This window comes from Sciurus vulgaris (assembly GCF_902686455.1).
Source record: "Sciurus vulgaris genome assembly, chromosome: 8".
NCBI classification, from domain to species: domain Eukaryota; kingdom Metazoa; phylum Chordata; class Mammalia; order Rodentia; family Sciuridae; genus Sciurus; species Sciurus vulgaris.
In genome coordinates this window covers 61,635,704-61,649,882 of record NC_136468.1, presented here as the reverse complement: position 1 = coordinate 61,649,882, position 14,179 = coordinate 61,635,704, and the positions used below count along the sequence as shown (strand labels likewise).

The 14,179-nt window shown below is 31.7% G+C and overlaps 1 protein-coding gene across 1 annotated transcript in view; it reads right to left on the bottom strand.

The window, feature by feature from the left end:
- The window catches only part of SEMA3C (semaphorin 3C), a 158,943-nt gene that overhangs the window by 59,458 nt on the left and 85,306 nt on the right, over positions 1-14,179 (bottom strand). Inside the window, exons 5-6 of the mRNA XM_079150557.1 lie at positions 7,988-8,107; positions 2,272-2,362 (exon numbers count right to left, since the gene is read on the bottom strand). Coding sequence (XP_079006683.1) covers positions 2,272-2,362; positions 7,988-8,107 — 211 coding nt within the window. The remainder of the gene's footprint in view (positions 1-2,271; positions 2,363-7,987; positions 8,108-14,179) is intronic.

The following is a 14,179-nucleotide window of genomic DNA, read 5'->3' as shown; positions in this document are numbered from 1 at the left end:
ATCCATGGAAACAGATTAAATGGAGATAACAAAAATGTGCCTGAAGGCCCTTTTGAGCCATTCAACAATTTAAAATTCTGTGAACATTTGTGATGCATATATACACATAGATTTGGCTGTTAAATTGGGATAACTTTCCCATTTTTGTTATAACCAATTTACCATTAACCATGGATTATAAATTCCTGCTGTTTAGCAGACTGATGAGCACAGCTACTGATTACCGTATCTGTTTCAAGATAAAAAAGATAAAGACACTTGAATGTTGGTGTAGGGCTAATCCTATTACATACTACTTTAATAGTTATAGCTAAAATACTACACAAGTTCGTGTGTCTAGTTGGCTATACTTTCTGCTTTAAATTTGCAGTTGTTATAATAGCAGGTCAGCAAAATTTTAATTTTTTTTATTAATAAGAAATATTTAGTTAATGTCACTTAGGAAAGAGTTTTGTTCAAGAGGAAGAATTTTTTTTTTCAGATATTCTTTTTAGGGTTTTATGCAAAGATAAACTTGTGTCTTTTGAATTCAATTCGAAATATTTTGCTTCTAATTGTATCTCTGATGTAAACATCTTCATGGGTTTTATTATAGGTTCTTTAAAATATAACAGCTGACTTCTCTGTTGCCCTACAACAATGACTAAAAATTGCAGTATAATATTGGACTTGCACAAGAGAATAGATGCCACTATTGAGATATCCTGTATTGTGACACTTTTACTTCTAATTCTTAATGTTTCTTGGTATTTAATACATACAGATGTTTTAGCCAATCTTTATAATTTAGTGCACTGCAGTTGAATGGAAATGATAAAACCCTATAACATGATAAAAAGGAAATGACCTTGCAAATATTGGGGAAGTTTTAGAAGGACAAATAACTGGACAAATAAAATGATAAATACAAGATTATAAAGATTCTTGTTCTTTTTATTTTTAATTTTTATTTAAGTAAATTAATGTCTTTTCTTGATAATACAAATTGTAATGTTAATCAAAATATTAAAGGCTAATGTAGGAGCGCAAACACAAGAATTCAAAATTCATGTCTCTGAAAATTCAAGAAGGCCAATATCTAACTTTCATTTGTAAATAAATCCAATTCCCTAGGGCAAAACTACTAAAGGGCTTATGATATTTTATCAAGAAAATTTATAATGCCCCGTTCTAAGCATTTTTTATTCTGAACAATATTCAATAAGAGGAAACTCCTTCATTACTATGCTAACAGATGGTGGAAATGTATTTTCATAGACTTTAACTTGAAATAAATGAATACTGTATATATATATGTTTTATATATATGTGTATATATATATATAACTACTATCATACACATCATAGTTTTTTAATCTTTTATTCTAAAGGTGAAGAAAATTTCCATTCTAATGGAGAAAATACTTTTCAAAACACTGCTATTATCGAATAATATTTGAAAACATAACTGAAAATACTTTGCATCAGACATAATCAGAGAGTTACAGTTTCAAAGCTTTTGAACTTTTGTCCTAATGATACACTTTTCACTTCTCCTTGCCCAGTCTGATTGACCATATGGAATTAATTTACTGGTTACTTCCAAGCTTACATTTTACTCAGTGCTGGGTATACCTGTCTTAATTTAGTTACCAAATATCAGAAAGAAAGATGGGCTTCCTATTAACATGAATCAATCAAACATCTAAACATAATAATTATTTTTTCACCTGTTCTAGTATCAAAGGATGGAATTTTACTAGTGGTAATACATTAAGAAAGCAAAGAAGAAAAGTCATCTTCTATACAATTTATATACCGAAACCTAAGATTTATCACCAGTCAGCTCATGATAACTCATATTATAAAAATGTTTTAATTAACCAGAAGAGAATGTCTTTTAAGTGGGTTATGGAAAGTCATCCAATGATTGATGTACAGAAACAATCTGATTTGACATCGTAGGCATCAGCAAGTGATTAGACCTGCTCTTAACTGACATTTTCTGAAAAGTAAGAAAATGAAAAAGCACCACCGCCTCCTGTTAGTAACTTTTGAATCAAATCACAGAGATGTCTTTGGCTAACAAATGTACTTTGTTCTTTTTTAATTTGAAAGAAATACCATATTTAATTATTTACAAAAAGACTATTAAAACATGAGGAAAAGAGGATATAGTTAATATTAGAAAAACAACTAAAGAAAACATTAAAAACTATTTTCAGTTAATGTTAAGGTCATGTTAGTTTTCTTTATTATTTTATTTTCCCATTTCTTTTATTTTCTACTTACTGATCATAACAGATACAGTATTCACATTGGGGTTGAAAGAGCATCGTCCTTTTCCAGATTCACACTTGGAGTCAATCATGAAAACTTGGTCCTTTGTTGTAGATAAAACAGAATATAATAATAACATAATAAATATAATGAAATGTAACAAGAACAACTTATTTAGTCAAAACAATTGTTCTTCAGGAAAACAAAGCCTCATCAAAAACAATATGCTTTTTACTTGGTTGCTTATGCCTTCTCAATTTATTACAGTAAGACTTACTTGTCCTATAAGAAGAATCCATCTGTAAATTACAAGCTAACCTCAGCAGGGCTGGCTCTCATCCTATTACACTTCCCATAGAGCTGATCCAAGCAGGAGTTCTCCTCAAATCAACATCACCAGAAATCACTTGAAAATCAAGGATCATTATAAATCTGAACTAGATGTGTTGAACTACGGCCAAAAGAAGAAAATTATCCACAGAACAATGTATATAAGGACTGCAGTGATTCTACAATTATTGGGACATTTTTTAAAAGAATAAAATTTATGCTGCCATTTAATTTTGTTCCATGGAACATTTTATAAGATTCAAATTAATTAATAACCCAGATTTATAGTAGATCATTTAATCATTCATTTATTTAATGAAAATTTATTGAGCATCTTCCCCAAGTCAGATGCTTGTATTGGAGGTACAGTAACCAAAATACACAAAATTTTGCCAACGAAGATTCTGACATGAGTATCCTGAATGAGAAAATAAAGAGAAAAAAATCATTCCAAAATAGAGGATGTTAGATGGTGTCCTGTGACTAAAAGCTGATAAAGGAAATAGGAAAGACAAGAGATAGGGGATGATAGGTTTAATGTGAGATATGGATGCCAATGAAGACTCACTGCGGGGGTACATCTGGTAAATATCTTTTTCTTATATAAAGTTAGCATAAGCTACTACTAAAATTCAAAGGAATAAAAAGGTCACTTTTGTAGGTTGCATGATGAATGACCTTAGTTACTAAGCTAAAGTTTTGGGAAATTATTCTGAAGAAATAGAGATCCATAATTATTATTTTTTGTGTGTGAAAAAATAAGGATCAAAACCCTGCTCCAAGAAGGTTAGGGTATCTTGAGCAGTAGGAAGAGGGGAAATGGAAGAGACAATGGATTTAGGAAAATAAATCGGTTCGTTTCCATTGCAAAAGTCTGAGAATTAGGGCTGGGGAGATAGCTCAGTCGGTAGAGTGCTTGCCTTGCAAGCACAAACCCTTGGGTTTGATCCCCAGCATCACACACACACACACACACACACACACACAAAAAAAAAAAAAAAAAAAAACAGTCTGAGAATTAGGTGATAATCTAACATGTCAGCGGTCATGGTAAGAGCTTTAGAAATGTAAAAAATTTGTATAGTGACAATCAACAGAGTGTGGCAATCAGAAATTGGTTACTGTTCAAGAAGATAACAAATATAAAAAATAGTCTGAAATTTTGACTCCTTGAAGAAAATAAAACCACTTTATTTTTGTTAAAATGAGTTTATTGTACTATAGGACATCTGGAAGGCAATAGGAAATGGTAAAGCTTAGAAGAAATCACAGTCTCCTAAGCTTAAAAATATGATTCTTTTAAATGAATTCATGGTAGAGATGATGAAAAGGTAGCTTGCCCAGCCATGTAGTTAGAGGGGAATAGAGACAGAATTCAACTTCAGTCTCCTAACTCCTAGTTAACTGTTTTCCAAACTAAATAATAATTATAAATATAAGGAAAAACAATAAAATTTAGAAAGCCTAATTTTGGTTTTACAGTCAGAAACAAGTTTCACTAATAAGTAAGGGTTGACACTGCAGGAATTGATGAGATTTTCCAGGTAACATTTATACTAATTCACATTAAGACATGAAAGGAACTAGTTCTTTTACTTTGAGGCCAAACCTTGCTTTGAATGTCATCTTATCTAATCTTCAGAGTCACCTGGTATTTTTCTTATGTTTTTCTGATTTTTTTTTTTTTTTTTTTTTTTTTTTTTTTTTTGTAGTGCTGGGGATTGAACCCAGGGCCTTGTGCTTGCAAGGCGAGCACTCTACCAACTGTGTAGTTTTTTTAAAAATATATACTTTTGTTTTATTAAGTGAATCCTTTATGTTATCATCTAAACCACCCCTTTGGCTCCTGTGGGCCACAAATGTGGACCGCATTTTTCAAAAAATTATACACCTACTCATCAGCATTTTCTAACTTTTCACATTCTTCTCATGTACTTAAGTTGTAATCCAACCTTAATTGTTCTATTGAAACACTTTTTGATAAGATCTTCAATGAAAATCATGCTATACAATTGCCTGGACTGGTCTTGAGTTCCTGGGCTCAGTGATCTCCTACTTCCTAACTGCTAGGATTAAGGCACAGCATTTTTCAAACTTCATCTGACTTGGATTCTGAATAATTTTAAAAATTGGTGATCACTTCTATCTTTTTTAAGTAACTTATTGTCATTTCTAGGACCCACACATTCTTGTTTCCTCCCCTTCTTCCCTGCCTGCTTCTGTGAAGTTTTGTTTTCAAGTCCACATTCCTCCATGTGGGTATTAAAGGTTAGTAGGTCCTCAAGTCTCCAGTGTAGTCAGTCATTCTCATGCTAAACCCTCTGTGCTTGATTAAATCAACACTTTTATTGAACCTAGATATGCTTTTTTAAAAAAGTCTTAGTCATTCTCATGCTAAACCCTCTGTGCTTGATTAAATCAACACTTTTATTGAACCTAGATATGCTTTTTTAAAAAAGTCTTTACACCTTTATTTTATTTATTTATTTTGATGTGGTGCTGAGGATCCAACCCAGTGCCTCACCCATGCTAGGCAAGTGCTCTGCCACTGAGCCATAACCCCAGCCCCGAGTCTGGTTACTCTTATACAAGAATTGTTCACACAGTTACATATCCAGCCTCATATTCTACTATGTACTTTATAGTTCTAATTGGATCTTTCAGTGGCATCTCAGACTCAACAGAAAAAAACAGGCCATAATCTTTACCCCAAATATGGTCTTTTCATTGTTTCTCACCTCAGTTTATAAGAACAAACCATTAAAGATGCTGAAAATAACGACAATAATAAAAAGTCACCATCTATATCATTATATATTTTCTTTTCCATATTCAAATTCTACCAACATCACCTATACTACTCTATACTTTGTGCCTCTTTGTCTCCATTGCCACCAGATGAATACAAAAATCTTTCTTGATATGCTATATCAACTCTCTAACCCCACCTTCACAACCCAAATCATTTGTAACATGACAATAGAATTCTATTCATGCCATTTCTGCTTAAGATTGGTCCAGGCACTTCTTTAATACATGAGAAAGACCAATCAATATCTTCAAGTTAGCCTATAAATTCTGACATGATTTTTATTCATTTTCATTAAGTAAATAGCATTTGTGGTTTGAATCAATAAGAGAAAATAATAGGGCCAGAAAGTAAATAGGTAGTGAAAAATAAGAAAAGAAAGTATAACAAAATGTTCCATGGTCATAGACATTGACAGATAATGTTGAATAATAGAGGGCATGTCCAAGAGAGTTTTGTTATAGATTAGTCTAGGAGAAGGCACACTGACAGAGTCAATTTGGCCATTGAGGAATCTTGGTCATTAATCAAGGAGTTCTAGTTAATGTGTGTACTAGAAGTGAAAGTTATCCTAGGAATATTTAATGAATGTCTATGAAGACCAGCAACTGAAAGATGGAGGATAGAGAATGATGACTCAAGTAAAACTGAACAGTTAACAACTGCAGACCTAACGTAGTTCACTTTCAAGTTGGTTCTGAAAATACGAAAATTATGCTATGCAATACAAATTACAATGAAGGAGAAGGAGAATTCTCTCAAAATACAATGTTCTTCATCATGTGATAATTTTATGCTAGGGGATCCTTCATCTCAAAGAAAATAATACATCCAATGTTTGATAAAGCTTTGCAATTCTATACCCACCTTTTAATTTATACACTATACTTAAATACCAATGATGCTGTGGTAAAACTTTCAACTATTATTATTAGACAAAGTTGATTATTAAGGTAAAAATATAAAGCTTAAAATCATAACTCTTTTTATACCAAAATTGTCTCTTAAGGTGTTCACATATTACTTGTGAGACCAAATTAATTAATGGAAATGCTTCCCCCTTTGAAGTCTGTCTTTTTGCAGTGAGGCTAAGGTAGTTCATATTTAGCAAAGTGATTAAAATTTATTTCATGCTGGTTTTCCAAAGTAGATTATATTTTGGATAGACTTTACAATTTAGACTTGAAGTGCATAGTGGGTGATTTGTACATGGGAAAACACTTTTATTTGTAATTTGTGCTTTGAAAACTGTTATAATATTGTTGGCTTGTACAGTGACTGCTTGGTCTTCAAGTCACATCTGATAGATTGCAGACATGTGAGCAGTAGTTTATTTAATCAGTTGATCACAGGCATGTGGTCCTCACGACTAGCTCAATGCAGCCAACTGTATTCGTCCAAAAAGCATAACTTAATTTCTCCATTAATAATTGTAATATTTCATAGCATCTTGAATGACATTTGGAAAAGCCTCTATTGGGGATTAAATTACAATTGTTCAATTGTTTTTAAATGACTTATTCCTAAAAAATATATATGTGTGAATTATGTCTGAAAAAGTAATTTAATAATAAGGGAATATTGACGGATCATTGTTCAATTTTATTAGTATTAAAGTAGATTAATTCTTATTAAAAGAAAATAAACTTTATAAAGTATATGAGTAGCAATATTTAATTTTTTCACAATTCTAATCTCTAAAATTGAATTAAGACATTACTTAAAAATTGAACTTTTAAAATTTAAGTTCCATAATTAAACCAAATAAAGATAGTTTGAAAGAATTCAGTTTTTAAAATAATAACATTAAGTAAAGCAATGTGTTTGAGTAAAAGAATAAAGAAAAATTCTTTTGGTATAATGCATAACCTTCTTCTAGTCAACAGTTGTTGACTGAGATAATAAACACAGTCTTAAATATCACTGTTGAAGTTCAACCAGCTTGATATTTGACTATACATTAGGCATATATTTGACTAGTCTTCAGCAAACACCATATCATAATGCCCCGTGTCATTTTAACTAATGAAAGAATAGGGCAAGTGTAGACTAGTGATACTAGCCTTAAATCAAAAGATGATTTATTAACTAATAAGTTCTTTTCTGCAAAAACATTTGGCCTCCTGCTTTATACATATTTTTATGAATCACATAAAGGTTTACTGGACTTGAAAGATAAATAGGAATTATTTAAAACACATTTGAGAAAGTAAGTTTATAATATAATCTATAATTTGGAGCAAACATTTTCAGTGCTTAACATTTAAGTAATTGTAAAATTTTGCCTTTTCCTTTTATCTTTTATAACTTTTACATTTAGAAATAAAGACATAGATACATATACATATATATGGATATATGTTCTTTTCTTTTTTTTAAGTTGCAGCCCAAAGACTATATACCTTAACTAACTTGGCAGACAGAAACAAAATGCAATATACTTTGGGTTTAAAAAGCATGAAAATATTTTAAGGATATTGATATTTCTGAATTTTTACTCTACAATACCACTTTAAACATCTTTGAGAGTAGCATCAAAAATAAAGAAATAATGTGAGGTCCTCATTAATGTCATTAATGTCAGCTTACCTCTGACCTCCTCCCTCTGTTCAGGTAAGTGCAAACTGGGCTGAAAGCACCACTGCCACAGACATACAGATGAGTGCGATTGAACGTCTGGATCACACGGACGAAGTTCCCACAGCCATGCTATAAGGAGTGGCAAATGCATGTTTAGCAATCAGTGACTTCTAGTTACGTCTACCGACTGTATTAACTTGAGATTTTGTATGTTAAGTCACAAGGTAACATCAACACTTGATGTATTATTCCTTATCTTTGAGAAACTGAGTGTACACATCACAAAGTTAATTTAAAAAAAATACTCATTTAACTTGTGGAAATTTCAGATTAAATATTGAGATTTGGTGCTCTGAAAAAAAAAATAAAGCAGTGACTTAGGAATAGTCTTAGGAACAGAAATATTACAGAAATGGGATCTCAACTAATACTGACTGGGTAACAATCTTAAATCCAGTTAGAGTCTAACCTTTGGTTACTAAATTAACAATAAAGGAATCAACATTTAATTATTAGTAACGTATTAGTATACTACCAATATACTAGTCTTATTAGTATTAGTGTTTTGATCACGGAAATATTACAAAAACAATACCTCACCTAATAGTTGCTGAGTACCAATCTTGAGCCAGGTTATAGTCTAACATTTTGGGCATTTTCAGTGAACAACACAGGCAAAAATCTCTACACTTGTAGAACTCAAATGAACAAAGTTGCCATACATGCCCTGGTTTTGCTATTTCTCTTTAAATCTCTACTAATTCTAGTAATTCATATGAAAACGCTGTCAAATTTGTAAATGTTAGAGCAAAGTAAACATAATTAGGAAATATTTTCCTATACCATTTTTAACATTTTGTTGTTATTGTTAGGAAATGTGTCTGAGGAAATATTCAAAGAACAATGGAGTTTATTGATTCATCTCAGGAAAGTGTTACTTGACCCCTTGTAATAATTGAAACAATCTGTACCACATTGTAATATCTTATTTACTATGTTTTCATGTTCCAAAACATTATAAACTTACTCTTCACCTGAGAATGAAATAGGGATGTGCAAGTGGTTTGTTTTTGTTTTCCTTAAAACATTATATGTGATCACACTATACAAACCTGTTTTGAATGAAATTGATCTTATTCAAGTTTCATATTATCGTGAGAAGGAAATGGCAAACACTGTTGGCCTTTACAATTGACAGGTTAAACTAACCTGTAAGAAGGTGGCATAACTTTTGCTTTCTACGAAGAATGATGTAATCATTCTCTCTACACTTGGTCCCCTAAAATACTTCATTTCTCTCCCCTGAAAGTCCTTTCTCACTTGCTTCCAGTTCAACTAATGCAAGACTTTCATTTATTCATTTGAGGAGCTATGACAACAATTATTTTAATTCTAAAATGACAGTGTGACCTTACAGGAGTCCATAAATTCTCTGTGGCCAAATTAAACATTGCACATTTGATACTTTCTAGACTCATTATCCTTTGCTGATTACGAATTAATAAAGCCTAAGATTAAATACTGTTTCCTTCACAAAGTCATTTTACTCTCAAAGAAGATTTTTGCAAATAATTTTATCATAATAGAATTTTTTAAATAACAGAAATAAATAAATACATGAAAAGTTAACAGTAGTTTTCCCTGGGTAGTCAGACAACACAAGGTGCTCTGTTTTTCTCTTCTAGGTAAGGTCCTGCATTTTTATAACACAAATCTATTATTTATATTAATGCAAAAGTAAAATCAAACTTTACTAAAATAGAAGTTGAATTTAAAGTCAATTATTTCATACTTTTTCATCATTTTTCTCCTATATTCATTATTACTTGTCAGCAAATATATACTTCTTTTCATAGGTAGTAATTTTATACAGATGTTTCTATAATACATTTTTATTATTAAATAATCAATCATTAACTCTACTGTCAACGAAGTTAATCCTTACAGACCAGACTATACATTTATTTTTAGGTTAAGACATTAAGGACTTTTGTTAAGTATACAGCAACATTGTCTCTTGACACCTGTTTATAGAGGTACCGGGAAATTGATTATATAAGTACAGATGATAGCAGGTTTCCCTGGAAAGTGAGGCATAGATAAAGTATAGACTGCTTAAAGGTCTACAGTAAGAAAATCTGTGAGCAATGAGACTTGTATTTATTTTTTATCACACTCAAGTTTAGTCACCCTGGAATTCTGTATATGATACTTTCCTGGAAGACATGAATTCAGTTCAATCCTCTTAATAACAGGGTATGTCTCATCTTGGTTTTTTAGACAATCTATTTTCATGAATCACTGATACTATAAAAAAGAAATAGTAATGTCTTTTGATACTTCAAATGAATAACTATATTCATTTTGTGACTATCCATCTATCTACTTATTAAAGCTAACATTTTTGAGAATTTACTATGAGGTAGACATTGACACAGTCATATATGTTATCATTTTTATCTCCCAGGAGGTTTGATCTTTATGACTGAAATTTATTGAATACTTACTAAATGTTATTTAATCACTTTTCATTAATCCTCTGAATTTTCTATAACTCAGTCCCTTTTAGAATAATAAAACTTAGAGGAGTTTTAATTAACTTGGTCTGAGATCATACAAGTAGAAACTAAAAAGCAGATTTTCAAACACATGTATGTCTAATATTGAATCCTATTAGCCAATTTATAATTTGTCTTTGAGTGAGGAATACATTGTTGCTATTATACCAGTTATTAGTATTTATCTAAATTTTTATGGTTTTAATAACTGCTATTAATATTTATATAGGTTCTAATATGTGGACTGCTTTACTCTCACAGATATGATCTGAATCTTAGTACCCCAATTGAGCAATGAGGAAACTGAGTGCCAGACAGAAGAAATGAAGTGCTCTGGGTTTAATAAGTAACTGAGCTGTGACTTGAACCAAGGTCACTCTCCACCATCCAGTTTTTCTATAGAATTTTGATTAGCCATAAACAGATTCCTACACTGATACACAATATGCCTCCCATCCCTTTCCACACATAAGAACACAAAAGGAGAAACAAATTGATTGAGTTAATAATTGGAAATCATTGTCTAGGTGCTATGGCATTTCCACTGTGGTACCTTTAGTTCTGACCTAGAACACTGTGTCAATTCCATACAGGAGATTTTTACTCAATTCATTCTATGCAGGCACTGCATATAGGGCTAGCAACACTGGAATAAAAGACCCACTTCCTGTTTTCAAAGAATGCAGGGTGTAATATATCAGGCTGTGATAGGTGCTATAATAGGGCTGCAATTTTTAAAATGAAATACAGGGGAAGCAAACTTATGTATTGCTGAATGGGGGATAAAGATCTGAGCACAGATGTCATTTAAGCAGAATAAGCTAGAGATTTTCACAGGAAAAAGTATAAAGAAAGAACATTCCAACAGAAAACAGAGCATGAACAGGAAACAAAGGTGTGAGAATGTTGGATTTATGTAGAAGGGTAAGAGAAGAGAGTAGATTTAAGTATGCTGATCTCAGAGCCAGCTAACCTGGGATCAAATCCTGGCTTCATCTTTTACTTGTTAGAATTTAAGGTGGTTGCTTAGCCTTTCTGAGCTTCAATCTTTGTATCTATTCAGTGGCAAGGCTAATATATTTTTGTGAACAATGTATTAATAAAGCAGTTGAACTTGTGTCTGGTACATAATTATATATAAAAAACAAGTATTGGTTTGTTTCAGTTGCATGTTTTTACTTGTCTATGTAAACTATAGGAAGTGAATGGGACAGTTGTCCTGCACAGAGCTAATACAGATTCCAGCCGCAGTAGAAATGTGTGAAAGATTTGGGAATTGAATGAAGCCTTAGAGACTTTAGCAGAGGGCTGAAAACGTAACTTGGTGGTATGGTGCTTGCTTAGCACACTCAATGCCTTGGGTTCAATTCCTAGAACCTCAGAAATAAAAAAGATTTTAGAGGAAATAAACACTACAGATACTGTTTGTTTTCTTTTCATTGTTTATCTTTCTTGGTGGAATGCTGAAAGGTAAAGCAGCTAATATTACAAAAGTATCATACCGCTTCATTTTATATACACATACACATTTATATAAGAAAATGCGGGAAGAATATTTGCTAAACTGTCAGGAATAATTATGTTTCTTTAGTGTAATTTACCTCCAGAGTGATATAGTGTTTACTGCGTGCTATGTTCTATTCTAAGCTCTCTATAAATATTAGCTCATTAATCATCTTAACCAAATAAGATAGGTATTATGAATTTAGCACATTTTACAGATAAGGAAATGAAGATACAGAAAGGTTAATTCTGCAAGGTTGAAGAATAAACAAGAGATGGTCTATTTTATGTAATCTTCTTTGTGCTTCTCCAGGCTTTTGAAGATTTCTATATTGAACACATTAGTTTAGTAATATAAAATAGAAGTTTTAAAAACACATCCTGGAGCACAAGTAAACAGGCCTTTAAAAATATTGATTGTTCAGTTCATATTATGCGATTAACAAAAAGAAAAAAGCTCATATATTTTTCTTCTTAGTCTCCATCTTTTTGTTTGGGAAATAAATCTATGAATTTTGACAATGTTATTTCCAAAGAAAATGTGCTTTCCAGTAATTTAGGATCATCTGCTCAGAGGCATAGGAAAAGAGTATCATACAATTAATAAATCAAGTTTGACACTGTATGCATTTAATGTATATATACCTAAATGTATGTAATCCTGCTTAATTTTTCAGTGATCTCCTACAGTATTTACTTAGTTCATTCATTAAACCCTGGGACAATTGAATATGTTTGACAGAATGTGCCATTGTTTAAGCTCAAGTTATTTAGAGTATGAGTAAAATGTTAACATTTAGAAATAAATGGAGTATGAAGGAATGTAACTTCTTTGGAAGCTGTGGTTTGAATATAGTTTGTAACACCACCCACCCCCAAACTCATGTAGGAGTTTACTGCTCAAAGTCAGATGTTAATAGTATTAAGAGGATGAAAACTTAATCTGGTTATGGTGGGGCTTTTGGAAAGTGATCTAGTCAGAGAAGGTCACTAGGCTGGAGACCCCATGATTAAACCCTGGTAGCTTTATAAGAACTGGGATGGAAACCAGACATGCATACTACACCTGCGTGCTCCTTGTTTCTTGCCATGTACTACCACATGCCACTTCCAGACTCTGCCAGCAAGAAGGCCATCATCAGAACTAAGCCAAGTCCAGCACAGTGCCCTTAAGCCTCAAAAATTACAAGCAAAATAAATCTCTCCCTCATAAAGTTAATCTCTGTCAGGTATTTCATCATAGTGATGAAAAGTTGATAAATATATAGGCAAAGAGAAATAAATGGAAAGTAGTTTATACTATTTTTAGCTGAGGCAAAAAGTTTATTATATGCCCACTGTGGTAATTAATTTTCTTTATAAACATTATTTACTATAGAATTATAATATTTATTACCTGGGATCAAATTTCAAATTAATTATATTCTATCATAATAAAGTATTAACTTTTTTCATAACTTCAATTAGAATTGGATACAAACTAAAAAGTTTGAGGGATTAAGGGATGCTTGATCCTGTTTTATTTTTTCTTTAAATTGTTACAATAACATGGCTTTTATTTGTCACCACTGTATGTTTTGCTTAGTGGATGATTAATATATCTAAAAGCAAAAAAAATTACTTTAACAAAAATTTACTTATAAAATATGAGTATAATGAATTTACTACAAACATTATTAATTTAAAAGCAATCATAAACTCATCATCCATCACATCTCATCCCTAGTCCCTGAAAGTCACTTGGAAGAGATTCCCAAGCTTAACAACTTCATCTCCATTTATTCAGAGCTTGTTTAACTTTGGTGAAAAGCTTAGATAAGATCTGAGCACAGGAAATAATGACATTTGACATGTAGTATTTCCAATCAGTGAGGGGAGAGTTAGAATTAAAAATGCAATGGAATAAGTTCTAGAGTGTTCCGAGGGCACATGGGCTGAGTTTCTTACCCAGTTCTGGTAGTAAGAGAAGGCTCTCCAGAGAAGAGACATGCATGCTGTGTTTTGAAAGGATGAGTAGATGTGTACCAGACTAAAAAGATAGGAAGATTATTGAAGGACAGTGATTCATACACAGCATGTAATAAAAGTGGGGAAAAGTTAACAAAGATCTAACATGATTGCCATTAGATCTATCAAAGCT